General features: G+C 38.5%; 3 protein-coding genes across 4 annotated transcripts; 1 reads left to right on the forward strand and 2 right to left on the reverse strand.

Annotated features, from left to right (window-relative positions):
* Nucleotides 1-45: 45 nt before the first annotated feature.
* LOC18012047 lies at nucleotides 46-2,485 on the reverse strand. The gene is made up of 8 exons (XM_006395181.2): nucleotides 2,065-2,485; nucleotides 1,600-1,737; nucleotides 1,445-1,513; nucleotides 1,264-1,335; nucleotides 1,063-1,145; nucleotides 846-977; nucleotides 542-755; nucleotides 46-360 (listed from the first exon to the last, which is right to left on the reverse strand). Exons 1-8 carry the CDS (start codon nucleotides 2,437-2,439, stop codon nucleotides 316-318), a joined length of 1,128 nt encoding a protein of 375 aa, XP_006395243.1. The 5' UTR covers nucleotides 2,440-2,485; the 3' UTR covers nucleotides 46-315.
* A 1,404-nt stretch (nucleotides 2,486-3,889) lies between these two features.
* Nucleotides 3,890-10,447, forward strand: LOC18012289 (ABC transporter G family member 38). 2 transcript variants are annotated; one of them, XM_024151552.1, is made up of 21 exons: nucleotides 3,890-4,197; nucleotides 4,460-4,580; nucleotides 4,699-4,787; nucleotides 5,146-5,230; nucleotides 5,339-5,498; nucleotides 5,575-5,651; nucleotides 5,773-5,917; nucleotides 6,002-6,303; nucleotides 6,392-6,990; nucleotides 7,115-7,275; nucleotides 7,370-7,473; nucleotides 7,564-7,699; nucleotides 7,794-7,907; nucleotides 7,987-8,090; nucleotides 8,172-8,504; nucleotides 8,581-8,871; nucleotides 8,957-9,040; nucleotides 9,121-9,254; nucleotides 9,354-9,753; nucleotides 9,837-10,091; nucleotides 10,190-10,447. In XM_024151552.1, the coding sequence occupies exons 1-21, from the start codon at nucleotides 3,890-3,892 to the stop codon at nucleotides 10,445-10,447; spliced, it is 4,260 nt and encodes a 1,419-aa protein (XP_024007320.1). The 2 variants fall into 2 exon arrangements, with proteins under 2 accessions (XP_024007320.1, XP_024007321.1); XM_024151553.1 differs by lacking the exons at nucleotides 3,890-4,197; nucleotides 4,460-4,580; nucleotides 4,699-4,787; nucleotides 5,146-5,230 and having other exon boundaries at nucleotides 5,475-5,498; nucleotides 5,575-5,671.
* Nucleotides 10,448-10,463: 16 nt separating this feature from the next.
* Nucleotides 10,464-12,789, reverse strand: LOC18012290 (probable 2,3-bisphosphoglycerate-independent phosphoglycerate mutase). The gene is made up of 6 exons (XM_006395183.2): nucleotides 12,707-12,789; nucleotides 12,133-12,488; nucleotides 11,895-12,040; nucleotides 11,533-11,809; nucleotides 11,180-11,452; nucleotides 10,464-11,093 (listed from the first exon to the last, which is right to left on the reverse strand). The coding sequence occupies exons 2-6, from the start codon at nucleotides 12,442-12,444 to the stop codon at nucleotides 10,614-10,616; spliced, it is 1,488 nt and encodes a 495-aa protein (XP_006395245.1). The 5' UTR covers nucleotides 12,445-12,488; nucleotides 12,707-12,789; the 3' UTR covers nucleotides 10,464-10,613.
* Between the last annotated feature and the right edge of the window lie 137 nt (nucleotides 12,790-12,926).

Raw genomic sequence — 12,926 nt, forward strand, 5'->3', positions numbered from 1 at the left:
GGAGGAAATAAATATATAGATATGAGTATATCTCAAATGTGCAAGTTTTTTTTGCAAAACGACCTCCAGTTTCGCCGATTTTTGACAAATTTCATGTTATTTTGTTTTGCTAAACATACTACTCCACCACGTTTTTTTTTTTAAAACGTGCGATTAAATGCACTATGTATTTAGGAAGAACGCCACTGGAGAATTTCGCCATCTTTCGCTTTACAGGATTGTGTCTGTAGTATACAACTTTTATATCGTCGGAATGTGGTGGTGATCTTACAATGACTCTGCATACATTATGGTAAGGTTTGGCCAAGCAGAGAGCTAATCCAGACTGAATTCCTCAAGCCATATGATAACTTCGTTCCTCTGCAAATGAAAGGCAATTAAACAGATAACAGCTTAGAGCCACGACTTTAGTAAATGATCAGTAACGATCATTTGGGTGTGTCATGAATCATGATGATAATACTGACATGACACAAATAAGAGTAACGGATGGTTTCTAACTAGACGTCAAATATATATATACTAGAGCTCGAAATCTTACCATTATGAAGCTCCATGTCCTTCCTGGATCATTGTAACGAGCAAGCATACAACCCACCTTAGCTCTAAGACCATCTTTACTAAGGCTTTTCCTCAGTTCATTCTCTTTTGCGCGGACAACATCCTCTGTCGGTTTCCCACTGAATTTCACTGCCGCAGCAAAACCGCCTTCCGACTTCTTCAAGTTTATCTTTTCTTCATTAGGCATCGGTAAGCTACAAGTAAGGGCAAAAAACAAAAACCCCTTTTACTCAAGTCAGTCCCAATTTCATCACTGTGTAATGTCTAATGATGATAAGCTTTACCTGCTGAGATCTTTTCCTGACGGAATGACAATTTGTACTGACACGGAAGAGAGTTCAGCGTCTGTTGCTTGGGTAAACACTGGAGTTGTCATTGGTATTTTCTCCATCCTCGAGTTTTTGCCAAATATGTACCTTCAAAGGTAACATTTTTCACATTTATCACAACAATGCCAGAAGAAATTTATGGACTTGAAAAAAAAATAGCCTCAACACTCACCCAGCGACATTGTTGAAACCTGAAGAGCCCGAAAGCTTGTCACCGTTTGTCTCCACAACTATGAAAGGTTCGTACTTTCTGACCTGCCAAACAATTGAATCGAATTTCAGGCCGAGCATCATGCTTTCCCATTTTTACAGGAACATTTGTGCATTTTGGTACACTACGCCAATACTTTTAAGCAACAGGAAGATATATGACCTCATAGTTTGCTGTTCTTTTCAGTATTTGATACTTTGGAGTTTCCAAATCAGGCGTTTTATATAACCGTAACTGCAAAAAAAGAAGAGAGTAAAGCTATAGCTCGCTTGTAAGAAAGATGATTAACCATTTTAAAAAGAGGCTCTCAATTCAAGCCAAGAAAGCAATTGAGACAAGCCACCTGCTTAAATACATCAACAAGACCTTCTAGAGAAAAGTAGTCATTGTTATTGATCGAGTCCCACAAGTCCTGCACATCAAGTTGCAATAAGTAGACCGCACCAAAAGCGATTTCACAAGGAAAATGGATAAGATCAAGACATGCCAAAACCATACCAGATGGCTGCAAAATTTCTTAGTTTCTGGATTAACAGCCATGATTGATGTCCCTGTGAACACAAGCTCTGGTTTCCACGGTAAAAGCGAGAAGTTCATCACCATAGTCCATCTTGTGGTTATCTCGTATGGACCTGTCTATAGCAGTCTAGCATTATGGTTTATGACTTATGGTAGCAAAAGCATAGAGTTTGTATCAAATGTGTAAACAAGTAGTTAAAGTGATTGTTAATCAGTTAGTTAGACGGCTTAACTTTTAATTCCTCTGTATATAAACAAGTAAACAACTCCTCTGTTTCTAATTACCAGTGAGAAAGAGTTCAAAGTGTTCAGAATCAAGCCTTCAGGGAATCATACCTCAAGAGGTGTATTAAAGTGTTCAACTTTGCATCAGAATCAATAGACTAAAAACAAATGAGAGAAGCAAATCTCGAAAAAAGTTAAAGTTGAGAAATTAGCAAAGACCTGTTTTGCCCAGTGAAGTTGAAAATCAGGAGTGAACACATTTTTCAAGAGAGAAATGTTGAAGAGATATCCAGATATAGTGTCGTGCTTGGTGATGGGGTCCCTGAACTTCACGCGCTCATCGTAAGCCGTCCGATCAATTCCCTGGTCGTCGAAAAGGTGAGGAAGATCCTTGTACAGGAACCCAACGAGCTGTTCCATATCGACCGTCGACGAAGGCGTTTCGTTGCCCACCTGTAGACTCATCATACTCGGCCGCAGCCGCCGCCGCGGGACAGGAAGAAAACGGGCGGCTACATGCCTCCGGCAATTACTACCAACGGCGGTGAGGACTGGCCGGTAGAAGTGACCGGAGAGCTGACCAGCGGTAGCCATAGATCTCTTGATAAAAGATTATGGTCTCTCCGTGGTGAGATAAAAATAAAAAAATAAAAATAAGTCTTTTCTTATTCTCCGTTATATCAAGGTTTCATTTCAAAAAGCCCCCTCAAAATAATTAATATTTGTAACTCTACCATATATTTCCCAAAAAAAAATAAGGGAACCACCATGGCACCATCTACCCAATATCCGGAATATTATATGACTTGGACAAGGACAATAACAAAATTTTATAACTAATACTGTGCGACACTTCTAGGCATCTAATTTTCATATTAAATATTACAATATAATTTTATTCAGTCAATAATTATCTTCTTAAAAAAAAAAAAACAATTCTTCAAGATTTGTGATCATGAGCATGAACAAGTCTAGAGACTGGCCTCCACTGTTCTCTATACATAATTAATATATGTTTACGTACGTTTTAGCACACGATGACAATATTGATCAAATAATACTATATTTATTTTAAAAAATATATATATTCTTCCAATATAACCTTCTAAAATGTTGCAATTACTATTGAAAATAAATATTTATTTTTCCCTATTTTAATAGCATTCTATTTTTTTCTGTAGTTCTTAAAGTTTATTAATGTTACGTTCCATTTAATTTGTATAATTTACTACTATATTTTTGTAATAAGTATTTTTCTACTTATAATCATCAATAATTTATTAAAAAATACTTTAAGTTATTACACATTATGTCTTTTTCAATCTCTTTTAAAATATGTTTTTCAATATTCTTTACTGTGCATGTATTTCTAGTATATTTTAAAATCTTTGTTTTTTTGTTAGTGAAAATTGAAATATAAAAAAATCTGTATAGATGCATGTACGTATAACGTATCCCCAAGTATATATTAACCCTTGATCCGTGAATTCGTTGCGTATATAGGATAATTAAAAACTTAAACTAGAATATTATTACGCAGATTAAAGTAAAGCTAGAAATAAGAAAAATCCAAGGAATTCGTTATTGCAAGAGCCTTACTCACATATGCATACTTTACGTTATTTCTCTATATGTATGCATGTATGTAGACAAATGTTTAATTTCAGTGAGGTAGAGAATCTGTTTGAAGATTTGGTAAATTCATTTATGAGATATTGTCCAAAAATAGGAATCGATGTAACAAGTGGCAAAAATAAACCTAGACACAAGTGTCATCAGAATCCACACCTGTTTATTCATAAAATTTCAAGATTCTGGCATTCAATGTATTACGCTCAGAAGAGGAACATATCATTTTAGTTTTTTTTTTTTAAAAAGAACTTGTCATTTGCATATGTATATGTGCAGATATAACAGCCAAATCAAAATATAATCTACTGTCCAAAAAGTTTCAATGGCAAAGTTGGCTTCTATTACATAGTACTAAGAACAGAGTTGAGAGAGAGAATAAACAAAGAAAGGGCTGAAAAAGAGAGTAGAAGCGATGGCACATTACAGAGCAAGCTCAGAGGTCGAGAACTTGATGAACGAAAGAAGCAGTAGTCGCCGGGAAAAAGAAGAAGAGGAAGAGGAAGCCATGAAATGGGCGGCTCTGGAGCAGCTGCAGCGTCTTCCGACGTACGATCGGGCGAGGAAGGCCGTGTTGAGAGGGATCACAGGAGGTTTCAAGGAGATTGACATGAAGGATCTTGGCTTCGTGGAGACAAGAGAGCTGTTTGATAGAGTGATGGCCATGGATGACGAGGATTGGCATGGAGAGTATCTACGGAGGCTAAAGAGTCGTTTCGATAGGTAAAAAAAGTTTAAACATTTAAAATTGGAAATTTCTGTGTGTAAGATTTGTTAATCTTACCTATTGTCGGTAGCTCAACCGGCATACCCCCAAAGGGGAATAGTCAGAGAGGTCCTGAGTTCGAGCAAATACAGGCAGCAGAAAAGGGACTAATTTAGAATACTCTGGTCCCATCCTAGAAGATTATGGGACCTAGGCCCGGAACTTATTAATTATAAGATTTTAAACTTCTCTTTTATTGTGTCATACAACTATAAACAGAGTATCTCTGAATCTCCCAACGATAGAAGTCCGATTTGAGGATGTGAACGTGACAGCCGAAGCGTATGAAGGCAGCAAAGCTGTTCCCACTGTCATGAACTCATTCTTCAGCGTTGCAAAAGTAAACATCTCGTTCCTCATGAGGTTTCTTGTATAACAAGAAATTTATTTGCAAAGCCAGTTTGTAAGACTGATATTAGTCTATCACTAATCTCACCTAGTTGTCTAATTTCTTTTAGGGTGTTGGAACTAAAATCGGAGTTCTTCGGATTCATAAAAAGAGAATCTCCATTCTAAAGAATGTTAGCGGAATCATCAAGCCCGGCAGGTTCTTCAACTGTCCCAACTATTTGTTCTTTCATTTTTTTTTTTTTTAATGTAAAAATCTGTATTGTGGCAAAATGTTATGGCAAAAGAAATTTATCTGCATCAGACATATCTTATGATGAAAGATCGCATCTAGTGGCAAAATGTTGCATGGCAATTAGAAAAATAGCAATGCAAACAAAATGTATGATATTTCGAAATTTTTTTGGACACTTTTTATCTTCGGGATTGGTATTTTTTTTTCTATAACAACATGCTGTTTCTTATTTGAAAGTCTAACATGTTGTTTTTGTCTTTCATTTACTCTTATAGCTTACAACAATATGCATAAATTCTCATTTGTTTTCTACTTACTATAGGCTGACTCTACTTTTGGGACCACCGTGCTCTGGGAAGTCGACCCTACTTAAAGCATTGTCTGGAAAGATAGAAAGTGGACTAAAAGTAAATTTATACATCAATCTTTATTAAACATTAGAGAATGCTTTAATTAATTGGTTATATAGAATGTAGTTGAAGCAATGATAAGATTGTGTTCTTAATGGTGGTTAGTGTACAGGGAAAGTGACATACAATGGGCATGAACTGCATGAGTTTGTGCCTGAAAGAACTGCTGCCTACATAGGCCAATACGATGTTCACTTGCCAAGACTAACAGTTCGAGAAACATTAAAGTTTTCTGCAAAATGCCAAGGAGTCGGCACACGCTACGGTATGAAAAACATTATCATCTTTCTTCTATTAAGTATCGCTCCAAAGTGTTTATTGACATGGATGGATGAGAACAGATATGCTTGCGGAGTTACTGAGACGGGAGAAAGACTTGAAGATCAAGCCAGATCCTTACCTAGATGCGCTGATGAAGGTACCAAGAGAGATCATTAGGTAGAGAAGTTTCAAAAAAAAAAAAAATTAACAAATGGGGTAGATTATAGGTCGAGACGCAGACTAATCCCTGAGGCCTGTTTCCGTGATCTTATTTACAGGCGTCGGTTATGGAAGGACACAAGGAGAATGTGGTTACAGATTACGTTTTAAAGGTATTAGGACTTGAGACATGTGCTGATACGATCGTTGGGGATAATATGCAAAGAGGCATCTCTGGTGGGCAAAAAAAACGTGTAACAACTGGTACTAATGTGGAAATCCTAAAATATAGTGTTTTCAATAGGAGTTGAAATGTGTTCTGATTGTGATTTGGTGTTTTGTATGTAGGCGAGATGTTGGTCGGACCAGTCGGAGCTTTCTTCATGGATAACATATCAGATGGTTTAGATAGCTCAACGACGTTTCAGATTGTCAAGTGCATCAAGCAAACGATCCATGTTTTCGATAAGACCGCTCTTATCTCTCTTCTCCAGCCTCCTCCAGAGACGTTCGAGCTCTTTGATGATCTCATCATTCTTGGAGAAGGCCGAATCGTATACCAAGGCCCTAGGGAAAACGTTCTCGACTTTTTTGAATGTATGGGGTTTAAGTGTCCTGAAAGAAAAGGCATTGCTGATTACTTGCAAGAAGTGAGTTCTCCAACAACATTTTTAATTGTTTTTAATGAAAACATATACATTACTTTTTTTGATGTACTGATCAAGTTTTTTCAATTAGATTTTATCCAGAAAGGATCAAGAACAATACTGGGCTGATCCAGAGCTGCCATATCATTATGTATCGGCAAAACAATTCGAGGAAGGCTTCAAAACGTACCATCTCGGGAGAACAATGCGGTCTCAGCTCGCAATGCCATTTGATCGATGTAATAATCACGGAGCAGCCTTGACAAGGACTAAATATGGAGCTAGCAAGTTGGAGCTACTAAAGGCATGCTTAGCAAGAGAATATATTCTAATGCAAAGGAACATTAGAATCTTCGGCCTCAAGTCATTTCAGCTCTTTTTCAATGCCCTAATGATCGCAGTCGTGTTTTCGACACAAAGGGAACATCACAACACGATAGAGGATGGAATCATCTACATGGGAGCTATCTATTTGGAAGTGCAAATGATTGTGTTCTCAGGGTTTTTCGAGCTTCCGATGACAATTGATAAGCTTCCCGTGTTCTACAAGCAACGACGTTTCAGCTTTTACCCTTCATGGGCTTTCTCGTTACCAGCCTCAGTCATCAACTTTCCTATATCTTTCGTAGAAGTGTTCGTCGTGCTTTTCATAACTTATTTCGCCATTGGATATGATCCAACCATTACATCGTAAGCTTATGTCTCAACAAGTCAACATTCCATAATTTTTTCTTTGGTCTGTTTACTATTATGTGTGTGTGTGTATGTAAGTGTAACTAACACACTGTGTTAAATCTTTTCTTTGTTACTACAGGATCCTTAAACATTACTTGGTTCTAGCACTGTGTGGACAAATGTCGTATGGATTTTTTCGGTGTATCGCTGCAGTGACTCGGAATCATGTGGTTGCAAACACAATGGGATGTCTTGCTGTGATGTGGCTGATGACATTCAGCGGATATGTGTTGTCCCGACGTAAGTTTTGAGGTTTTTATTGTTATCAAAGAGTCATTTTCTGCGTATGATCGGTAAACTAACTAGTGATGAATTTTTGTAATCTCTGGCGCAGATCAAGTGCACCAATGGTTAACATGGGCGTATTGGACATCGCCATTGATGTATATTCAAACAGCTATTTCGGTTAACGAATTCCGCAGCAATTCCTGGAAAAATGTAATTTATTGGGAAACTCTTTCTTAAGTAGCCAACTTCACATTTTTTCTTGCGGAAACAAAACTTTACTATGTAGTGTACAATCTGCAGGGTCTTGGAGTAGCGGTCTTGAAGGCTCGAGGATTTTTTGTAGAAACTTACTGGTATTGGATTGGAATTTTAGCATTGATCATATCCACATTCTTGTCCAACATTATAACATCTTTGTCTCTGGCTTTTCTTAAACGTGAGTGTCATCACTTCCTCTTTTTGCATCTGTAAATTAGATAATAACCAATTACACAACATCAATTAAATGGAAATTTTTATAACTCTTGTAGAGTATGGAGTATCCAAGGCTGCGGTTTTACCGGTTGAATGCGAAGAAGCTGATAGCAATAATACGCTAATGGGCAGACACACTACAAGAAACAACAGGACGCAACCATTTGACAGTAAGGCCTAAGATATCTTTCACTTTTCATCTCTACTTAATAAGTAATTATGATCCCAAACATAGCTTAAATTTTACAGGGGTGGTAACAAAGAAAACTCGCAAAGACAAAAAACTGCGTATACCTTTCAAGCCATTATATATCACGTTTGAGAACATCACATATTTCGTTGATACTCCAAAGGTAAGTGAAAAACATTTTGTTTTCATTTTCAATAAGAGTTAGTGTATTTGGGAGAGAAACTAAAGAAAGAGAATTTTGTAGGCGATGAAAGAAAATGGGATAAAAGAGGAGAAACTAGTACTACTGAATGGACTAAGTGGTGCTTTTAGGCCCGGGGTTCTTACTGCACTTATGGGCATGAGTGGAGCAGGCAAAACCACTTTGATGGATGTTTTAGCCGGACGCAAGAACACTGGATACATTCAAGGAGACATCAATGTCTCTGGATTCCCTAAAAAGCAGGAGAGCTTTGCTCGTGTTTCTGGATACTGTGAACAATTTGACATCCATTCTCCTCTTTTAACAGTCTATGAGTCCCTTCTTTATTCTGCATGGTTGAGGTTACCCCCTAACATCGACGCAAATACTCGAGAGGTTTGTTGCTTCTTAATTTATGATGATCAATATAATTAACATTCAAGAAACCATATTAACTAACAGAAGTGTGCAGCTCTTTATCGAAGAAGTCATGGAACTGATAGAGTTGGAGCCATTGAAGGAAATGTTGGTCGGTTATGTGGGAATCAGTGGGCTTTCGACGGAGCAAAGAAAGAGAATGACAATCGCGGTAGAGCTTGTTGCCAATCCTTCTATTCTTTTCATGGATGAGCCAACATCTGGCTTGGATGCAAGAGCTGCTGCCATTGTCATGAGGACAGTTAGAAACACTGTTGACACCGGAAGAACTGTTGTCTGCACCATTCATCAGCCGAGTATCGACATTTTTGAATCCTTTGATGAGGTAACTCGCAAAATTTTTATGTTCTTTATGATATTATTTCTTTTACCTTTAGCTATATATGCACTTTAACTTTCATTTTTGTTAGCTTTTCTTGTTGGCTAGGGGAGGAGAAGAGATCTATGTCGGTCCAATTGGCCACCATTCCTCACAACTAATTGAATACTTTGAGGTAACAAAGTAGTGTTATCTGCTCTAAAACCGTCTCATTTTGATTCCTCACAAAAACTTATACGAACATTGTTTTTATAGGGAATTAGAGGAGTAGAAAAAATCAAGGAAGGCTACAATCCAGCAACATGGGCCCTTGAAGTGACAACAAGGACACAGGAAGATATTCTTGGTATCAGATTTGCTCAAGTATACAAAAACTCAAACCTCTACAAGTACGTTGACTTTATATACGTAAGCATTCATACAAAAACATTTAATTTAATCAAAATATATTAATCTCACAAATATTTGTATTGTGTGCATGGAAGCAGGAGAAACAAAGAGCTAATTGAGGAATTGAACAGAGTTCCTCCTCATGAACAAGACATTCATTTCTCAGCAAAGTATTCACAATCCTACCTCACTCAGTTCAAAGCTTGCCTGTGGAAGCAACACAAATCATATTGGAGAAACGTTCCTTACAATGCTGTGCGTCTCTGCTTCGCTGCCGCGGTTGGAGTCATGTATGGAGTCATTTTCTGGAGCCTTGGCAAAAGAAAGGGAACAAGAGAAGATATCTTTAACAGTGTAGGCGCTATGAATATCGTTGTTAGCTTCCTAGGCTCACAAAGTGCATCTACTGTGCGTCCTGTAGCAATCGCTGAGCGTACAGTCTTTTACCGAGAGACCGTTGCTGGCATGTACTCTGCTCTACCTTATGCATTTTCACAGGTAATATTTACACACACTGGCCCTCACTTATTTAGTCCTAAGCTTTGGTTTCTTAAACTTGAACTTGAAACCATTGTTCAAAGGTGGTAATCGAGATTCCATACACAATGGCACAAGCTTGCATCTACGCAGTGATCGTCTATGGGATGATTGGATACGAATGGACAGCTTCCAAATTTTTGCTGTACACATTCTTTACATTCATTGCCATCCTCTACTATATTTACACCGGTATCATGCTCATGGCCGTAAGTCCTAATCAAGAAACCGCTGCGATTCTCAATGGTATCATCTCCACATTCTTGAACGTCTTTTCAGGATTCACCATTCCTCGTCCTGTAAGTAACCAGGCCTAGAAATCAATAGTTTTGTGGAGCCTAGGAATCAAAATCTCTTTCTCTTTAAATAACCACTATATGTAATGGATGTTTTGCAGAGAATGCCGGTGTGGTTGAGGTGGTTCCCTTACGTGAGTCCAGCTTGGTGGGGGTTGTATGGATTGACGATATCTCAATACGGAGATGTGGAGACGAGGCTTGAGACGGGTGAGAAAGTTGTTGACTTCATGAGAAACTATTATGGTTATAAAAACGACTTCTTGTGGCTTGTTTCACTTGTCCTCATTGCTTTCTGTTTGCTATTTGTGTTTATCTATGCTTTCTCGGTTAGGACTCTGAATTTCCAAAAGAGGTGATAAAATTATTACGTCCAAAACCGAAAATTGTACGCTTGTATTAGTTTTGTGATACTAGTAAATCTGCAGTTTTTCAACTTTCACGTCTTAGGAGCAAGAGAGCAAAGTTTTATGACACTTCCCAACATCCAAATTCTCAAATAAAAAAATGCAAAATTTACGAAATTCATACGTCTAGCTTAAGAAACTTGGTGATGATTCCCATCATTTCACCGCCATGGAAACGACCAAGACATCCTCTTGCAGCTGCAATCTCATTCAACTCGGCAACTGAATCTCCACCAAACGCCGGAGGAGCTTCCTTCCTCCCACCGCCTTCCTCTTTTCCGGTGACATCTTCACCAGATTCCACAACCGTTGGAAGTGGAAAAGGGTCCAAAGACGTCTTTAATAGAGCTGCTTCTCCTCCAACCGCTCTCACAAACTCGCTTAACCGGCACATTGTGAATGGGACGGGCTCGAAGCTGTGGTCTCCATACTCAACTGGAGTAGAATGATCACCTGTCACACACAAGAAATACTGGTAATTTGTAGAAGATTCAGCTTGCCATAGAAGCTTAGCGAGCTGACGTATCGCCTTATCCACAGCTTCCAAGCCTCGGACTTTGAACAATGTCGCCTTGTCATGACCAGCATCATCTATAGCCTGCAAGAATTACAAAAAGAAACCATCTGAAAATCAAAAATGGAAATTTTTAAGTTTTGTGTTAAAAGAAGGAAAAAAGTTTTCACCTTTATGTGAAGGAACCCGAAATCATAACCACTTGACCTCCCTGGTTTATGCCCGTCCTCTCCCGGTACAAAGATATTTGGACAGGGATTCAAAGGAGCTGAGAGCGCATTGGATATGGCAACTGCTTTCGATGTGAGAAGTGTCCGATAATCTCCAGTGGCTCCTGGAGCTTCTAGTATGTCAATACCAAGGGACATACCAAGTCCGGCTATAATCTTTGTTGGTGCTACCATACACGGCCACAAGCCGTGCTTCTCTTGAAAAGGAGGAACCTTTAACAGATACGTACATGGAGCAATCAGATTCATTTAAAGCATTTGTAAGGGGGCAAATAAACTAATGAAACACAGACCTCGATTCGAATGCCACAGCCTCGTAGAAGGACAAGATTGGCGATATTCTTGCCTTGTGCAGCTCTCTTTGCATTAACCGGGTGGGAAACAAGAATGCGAGATATCTCCCTGGATAATTCGTTAACGACTTTAGCTGTGTGTTTGGCTTCATCTGATTCATCCAAAGGTTTAGCTTCAAGAAGCAAACGATTATCCTTCAATGGGTCTGTTCCAGATATATTCCCACTAAGTCTTGGCCCTTTCACAACCACGCCACATCTGTGTTCCGTTGCATATCTGTAGAGAGAGAAAAAAACTCGCTTTAGCCAAAACCCAAACCCAAATATCTAATCAAAAAGAGTTCAAAATTAATCTTGTGCACCTGACCCTCACTTCATACTCAGGGAAAGATGGAAGCTTCATTCCATCAAGAGCTGCACAAAGTATTGGCCCTTCTTCTTCGAAATGCCGATCAGCTCTCCTACTAACAACGATTCCAGATTTCTCATCCAAAGTCGCAAAATTAGACTGCACGATGAAAACCTTCACAATGTCAAACCTATAGATTGACAAAAGAATCTTGCAAGAGAAAATATGATGGAAGAAAGATTCAACCACACCTTGAAAGCTATATCACCTGGTGACATTGCTAATCCTGCACCCATGGACTCAAAGGCGCCACGTCCTCTGTAATACACTCTCGGGTCATAACCCATCAGAGAGAGGTGAGCCGTGTCACTACCGCATCCCAATCCAACTTCCACTGGATCCATTAGACCATTGATTCCAGCGGATGCAATTGCGTCCAGATTAGGTATGTTTGCTGCTTGTAGAGGAGTTTTATTGCCTAATTTTGGTATTGATACGTCCCCTAAACCATCGATCAGCACAAATGCAACTCTTTTTTTGACTTCTCGATCGCTTTCTTCCATTGTTGGTACCTTCTCCACAAGTAATTTCTCTTCTAATAGGGAATCTAGAAACGAAAAAAGCAAGAGAAGCTTGATTTTGAGAATTTAAGATCACAAAGGCTCAATTTTTAAGAATTCAACATCACAAAGACTTGATTTTTTTTCTACAATTTCTCAAATCATCAGGCACAGATGAAACTAAGGTTTAGCGACAGGAATTAACCAAAACGAGGAAACAAATTCAATGGAGAGTAAAGTATTGCATGAACCGAAACTTATTTACCTGAGAGAGAGAACACTGATCTTCAAAGAATGTGATTCCCTAGCATCATGACTTGTGTTTTCAGATTGCTTTTTGGCTTTTCTTAAGAATCTTTATAAATGAGAAGGAAACAAATAAAGGATTTAATGTTTCACCCAAACCGGACTGGAAAAAAAATCAACCGGTTCAGATTGAACAAGACGTGGCGACTAGGCCTTTAATAATATGGACAGAAGATGGG

The sequence above is a fragment of the Eutrema salsugineum genome, unplaced genomic scaffold (assembly GCF_000478725.1).
Source record: "Eutrema salsugineum unplaced genomic scaffold, Eutsalg1_0 scaffold_6, whole genome shotgun sequence".
In the NCBI taxonomy this organism is placed as follows: Eukaryota; Viridiplantae; Streptophyta; class Magnoliopsida; order Brassicales; family Brassicaceae; genus Eutrema; species Eutrema salsugineum.

Excerpts from the sequence above, each read along its gene's own strand:
- LOC18012290 (XM_006395183.2), bottom strand. The coding sequence starts at position 12,444 with ATGGAAGAAAGCGATCGAGAAGTCAAAAAAAGAGTTGCATTTGTGCTG. Across the intron at positions 12,041-12,132 it reads CAGGTGATATAGCTTTCAAG|TCTAATTTTGCGACTTTGGA; the intron begins GTGTGGTTGAAT and ends TTCATCGTGCAG. Across the intron at positions 11,094-11,179 it reads TCGGGTTCCTTCACATAAAG|GCTATAGATGATGCTGGTCA; the intron begins GTGAAAACTTTT and ends TAATTCTTGCAG.
- LOC18012289 (XM_024151552.1), top strand. The coding sequence starts at position 3,890 with ATGGCACATTACAGAGCAAGCTCAGAGGTCGAGAACTTGATGAACGAA. Across the intron at positions 8,091-8,171 it reads ATTTCGTTGATACTCCAAAG|GCGATGAAAGAAAATGGGAT; the intron begins GTAAGTGAAAAA and ends AGAATTTTGTAG. Across the intron at positions 9,041-9,120 it reads AACTAATTGAATACTTTGAG|GGAATTAGAGGAGTAGAAAA; the intron begins GTAACAAAGTAG and ends TTGTTTTTATAG.
- LOC18012047 (XM_006395181.2), bottom strand. The coding sequence starts at position 2,439 with ATGGCTACCGCTGGTCAGCTCTCCGGTCACTTCTACCGGCCAGTCCTC. Across the intron at positions 1,514-1,599 it reads AGAAATTTTGCAGCCATCTG|GACTTGTGGGACTCGATCAA; the intron begins GTATGGTTTTGG and ends CTTGATGTGCAG. Across the intron at positions 1,336-1,444 it reads TTGTTGATGTATTTAAGCAG|TTACGGTTATATAAAACGCC; the intron begins GTGGCTTGTCTC and ends CTTTTTTTGCAG.